At 48.0% G+C, this 4,299-nt stretch overlaps 1 protein-coding gene across 1 annotated transcript; it reads right to left on the bottom strand.

Moving 5' to 3' along the window:
- Positions 1-1,436: 1,436 nt before the first annotated feature.
- Positions 1,437-3,787, bottom strand: LOC135713323 (zinc finger protein 91-like). Its single transcript, XM_065236426.1, has 4 exons — positions 3,583-3,787; positions 3,324-3,517; positions 1,672-3,259; positions 1,437-1,613 (listed from the first exon to the last, which is right to left on the bottom strand). The coding sequence occupies exons 1-4, from the start codon at positions 3,712-3,714 to the stop codon at positions 1,446-1,448; spliced, it is 2,082 nt and encodes a 693-aa protein (XP_065092498.1). The 5' UTR covers positions 3,715-3,787; the 3' UTR covers positions 1,437-1,445.
- Positions 3,788-4,299: the final 512 nt, after the last annotated feature.

Genomic DNA, 4,299 nt, shown 5'->3' with positions numbered 1-4,299 from the left:
CACTTCCATAGTTGAGAGCATTCGATGCCTGTACCATTTTTGCATTGGTATAATTGTGGGGCAAATCCAATCATACTTCTATGCCCAGGGAAGTCGAGAAATTTTCCAACCCGAAAAATGCCTAGACCGGACCGGGAATCGAACCCAGCCACCTCCAGTATGGTCTTGCTTTGTAGCTGCGCCTTTACCGCCTGAGCTAAGGGAGGCCCCCGAATAGACTGACTGTGGGATTCAATTAGCGTAGAGTCGCGAGTTCGATCCGAAGGAAAGTAAACACCCCTCCACAAGTAGATTTGCGGCTGTTGTGCGGATTCCGATCGCATCGAAAAACTTCGTATTCGGAACCAAACACTTGATTTGACAATGTGCGAGTAGCATCGAGCCAAGTCATGACGTCGAGGCAACGATCCGAAACCGCTAAGCGATAATCATCGATGTTGGAATTCATCCCACCAGCGTTCGGGTAATACATGCAGATGGCCTGACTGTGACGATAAGTAGCCTGGCGGGGGCTGCATTGCGATCTAGAATTGGCAACGTTATCAGGCAGGGGATGTTCTAAGACACATCTTGAATTATACTCGCCTGATTGGGAGATTCTGAAGACCCCCTCTCCGTTTCCGATCGCAGGGCCTCTGATGAGCGATGTCAGCGGGGGACGCGACTGCGTCGGAAGGACTAGGGGCTTCCAAAATACTTTCCACGGTGCGTACCAGGGTTCAAGATGAAGAAGATGGAACCGGCTGATACGGAGTTGATTCTATGTTCCCATGACGTGCATTTCCTTCGTTAGGAGATTCCTGTGCGCTGAAAATCAAACCGACTTCAGGCAGCGAATGATCAATGTTGAATTTATGCTTGCCTGGTATAGCAAGTTGGAAGACCCCCGACCCACATCTAAACTCAGGGCCGGGACGACTGTGGTTAACGTTGGCAGGAAATGGCGCGACTGACATAGAGGAACCGGGGGCTTCCACTGTGCTATCTACGGTGCGTCCCGGTTGGAAAGTAGAACCATTCGTCAGGAGAGGGGAAGACAACGACGCCACCTCCTTTTGCGTCGGGATATTGGTGAGAATCTGGATGTGGGGGAATTCATCACGCAACGAAAAATTCGAATCGTAAAAATACTTACCGGTGCAAGCATGGTGGAAGACCTTTCTACCACCAACCTCAGAGCCGAGACGACTGTGGTGAACGCTGGCTGCAGTTGGCGGACTGGGATGGGGCGATTGGGGGCTTCCATCAGGCTTTCTACGGTGCGTCTCGGATGTAACGCAACAAGGACGTTTCTTTCGACAACACGCGCACACTATTCCAAATAACATCAATTTTAATTCTGAAAGTCTTAAAACAAGCTTACCTATATTTTAGTTTAGAGCTTCCATTCATGCATCCCTACCCTGTGTGTATGTAGCTGTGATGTGATACACTTATCCACTTACTTACTGCGGCACCGTCGGCGGCGGACCGAACCGGGCCGCCACCCTTTGGGCCCACTGCTCCGGGTGAGCAACCTTCTTGTGGGTGTACATATTCGAGCTCGAATTACACATCCTGGGACAGAATTCGCACTTGTACAGGACAATACCGGCGTGGTTCGCTTCGTGTTCCTGTGGAAGAAAATCGGGATTCAAGCAAGCCTATTTCAACGACTTTCAGGATACAAACCTTCAATCGCAGCTCCCGTGAAAACTCCTTTCCACAGTAAGTGCACGGATACTTGGGTCGGTCGGTGTGCCGTAGCTTCTGGTGAGTCTTCAGGGCTACGTCATTGACGGCCGTGTGATCACACTGGTCGCACTTGACCGGCTGGGCCACACCGCAGCGCCGCCGATGTTTGATGAAGCTCTTCCGGTTGGAGTACCATCTGTTGCAGTTTGTACACTGTTCCATCATTTTGGCCAAACCCTCCGGAGTGTGCGACAGTCGATGTCGTTCCAATACGGACCGATGAGAGAAACCTTTGGCACATACATCGCAAACCCAGGCACTAGCCTCACCGTGCAGAGACTGCATATGGGCCCTGAGCTGCGACGCGGTGGACAACGCCCTGTCGCATAGCTGGCACTGGAACACCTTTCGTTCCTGCTCCACATGGCGTTGAATGTGCTGTTTGAGTAAATATTCTTTCATGAATTTATTTCCGCAAATGTCGCACTTGAACGGGCGCTCCGACGCCGGAGTGTGCATCCACCATTTGTGATGCTGCAGTGCATTACTATCCGGGAATCTCTTCTTGCAGAGTTCACATTCAAAGGCGTCCGGTTTCAAATGGAACAGGCAGTGCTCGTAGAGGCGTGACCGTCGGCTGAATCGACGCTCGCAGCAGACAATTGTCATCAGCTTCAAGCCGTGAGCATCTCGGCCGTGTTTCTTAAGCAGCTGGAAAGTATCGGCTACAACATCACACGCGGAGCAGTTCAGTGTGAGAATCTTGTGAATGATTTCCTCCTCTTTGGCAATGGATTCCGGCGTTCCTTTAACTTTGGATTCCGATTCCGATTGATCTGAATCGTTGGATGCGTCATCATCGAGATCCGGTTTCGTTGCCGCTAACGGAGTCTGGTGCTGCATCTCGTTGTGGCTTGCCAGGTTGATAGCACTGATAAAGTATCGATCACATTCGGCACAGTAGTGATCCTTCTGCTGTACCTGGAAATGCCAATTGATGTGAATTCTAAGCAGCTCCTCGTCGGCAAATGCCTTCAAACAGAGGTCACATTTGAACTGCTTCTGATCCTCCGGTGTATGGATCAAGAACAAATGCTTGGCTAGTCCATGCTCGCTCCGGAAGTAAATATTACACTCAACGCAGCGCTTCGAAATATTCTTCATGGTCGGATGCTTCTTGAAATGATGTCCCAGTCCTCGCCGGCTGCTATACCTACGACCGCAGCACATTACGAAAGGGGGGCTTTTGTGTACTTCGCGGAAATGTTTACTCAGGCGGTAGAACGTTGTAAACGGTTCATCATTCTCCGTTCCGGCATCAACGCAGAGCTTGCAGCTAAACGAGAACGGAACTCGTTTCCTTACATTTGATTTCTTATGCTTTTGCAACTTTCGTGTGGCCTTTCGCTTTGCCAGCGGTACTTCCGACTCCGAGTCGGAACCTTTCTTATCCATGGGATCCACATAGTCTTCGTCTTCATCGTCGTCATCGTCATCCTCATCGTCCTCTTCATCGCTAGAATGAGAAGAATTAGAAGCGTCCCCCGCGTGTTCCACTTTGCAGAGTGCTTCGGCAAAAACATCACTAAAAATAGTACAAATTCTATTTTCAAATCAGCGCTTCCAGTAACAAAGAAAAAACACCTCACCTTTCGCCTTGGTCCGGTTCTTCCTCATCCTCCATCTTCGTAGCTAGATCGTCCTCCACTTCATCTGGTAACTCTTCCTTGACCGCCAGCAGCTCGGCGGTATGCATTTTCTCCACCTCGCAGTAGAACCGATGAAAGTCATCAATCCTCTCCCAACAAGTGGTGCATACGGTTTTGTTGTGAAACTGGTTCTTCTACAATTCAAAGAATTAAAACAAAACAAAAAAAAACTAGGTATTCCAACTCGGCGTCAACTAACGGTAAACCAAAAGTGTTTGATGAAGATCTCCTGCAGATCTTCACCGCTGACGCCGTCCTGCTCGGTGATGCGGATGAACTTGTCCGTCCGGCGGAAGCACGTGAAACACTTTTCCGGTTCGGTTGAAGCCATCGCGCGGTATTCACGGTTCGAAACGAAGGCCAATTTGCTCAAAATCTACCAAAATTTGTGATTTTTTTCTGGATTCAGCTGATGGAGAAAACAGAAACACAACCCACTTCTTCTTGTTTTGGAAAGTTTGACAGTAGCGAATCCGGGGACGGTCCGGCAGAGCTGCCAGGTGGTTTTATAAAAAATCTGTATCCACTCTATTAAAAAATCTGTATTTTCTGTATTGACGATTTTTTTCTTAATTAATCATGTTTTGTTGTTTTACAAATACAGTGCATACAAAATAACCATAAAAAGTGCTTAACCACCTATTCGGGCTATCGTACTAACCATACGGGATATAATTGCGCCATTTGTGATATCGTCCGTACTTATTTATAAGAGTGATATGAAGCCGTTTGAAAATGTATGGAGATTTTAGTTTCTATTCATAATCTTCCTGATAAGCAGTTTTAAATGCAAAAAGTGCACGAGTTCCTTACTATTTGATATTTTTAATATAGATGAATACAATTAATTACATCATTTGTGTGGTAGTTACACCGAAAAGTCGAGAGATGTCGCCCCGCCAGTGCTGGTAAAATC

The sequence above is a fragment of the Ochlerotatus camptorhynchus genome, unplaced genomic scaffold (genome assembly GCF_037179485.1).
Source record: "Ochlerotatus camptorhynchus isolate MF236.1 unplaced genomic scaffold, CSIRO-AGI_Acam_v1.1 ptg000550l, whole genome shotgun sequence".
Classification (NCBI taxonomy): Eukaryota; Metazoa; Arthropoda; class Insecta; order Diptera; family Culicidae; genus Ochlerotatus; species Ochlerotatus camptorhynchus.
The sequence above is the reverse complement of the archived record's forward strand: the minus strand, read 5'-3'. Positions and strand labels throughout refer to the sequence as shown.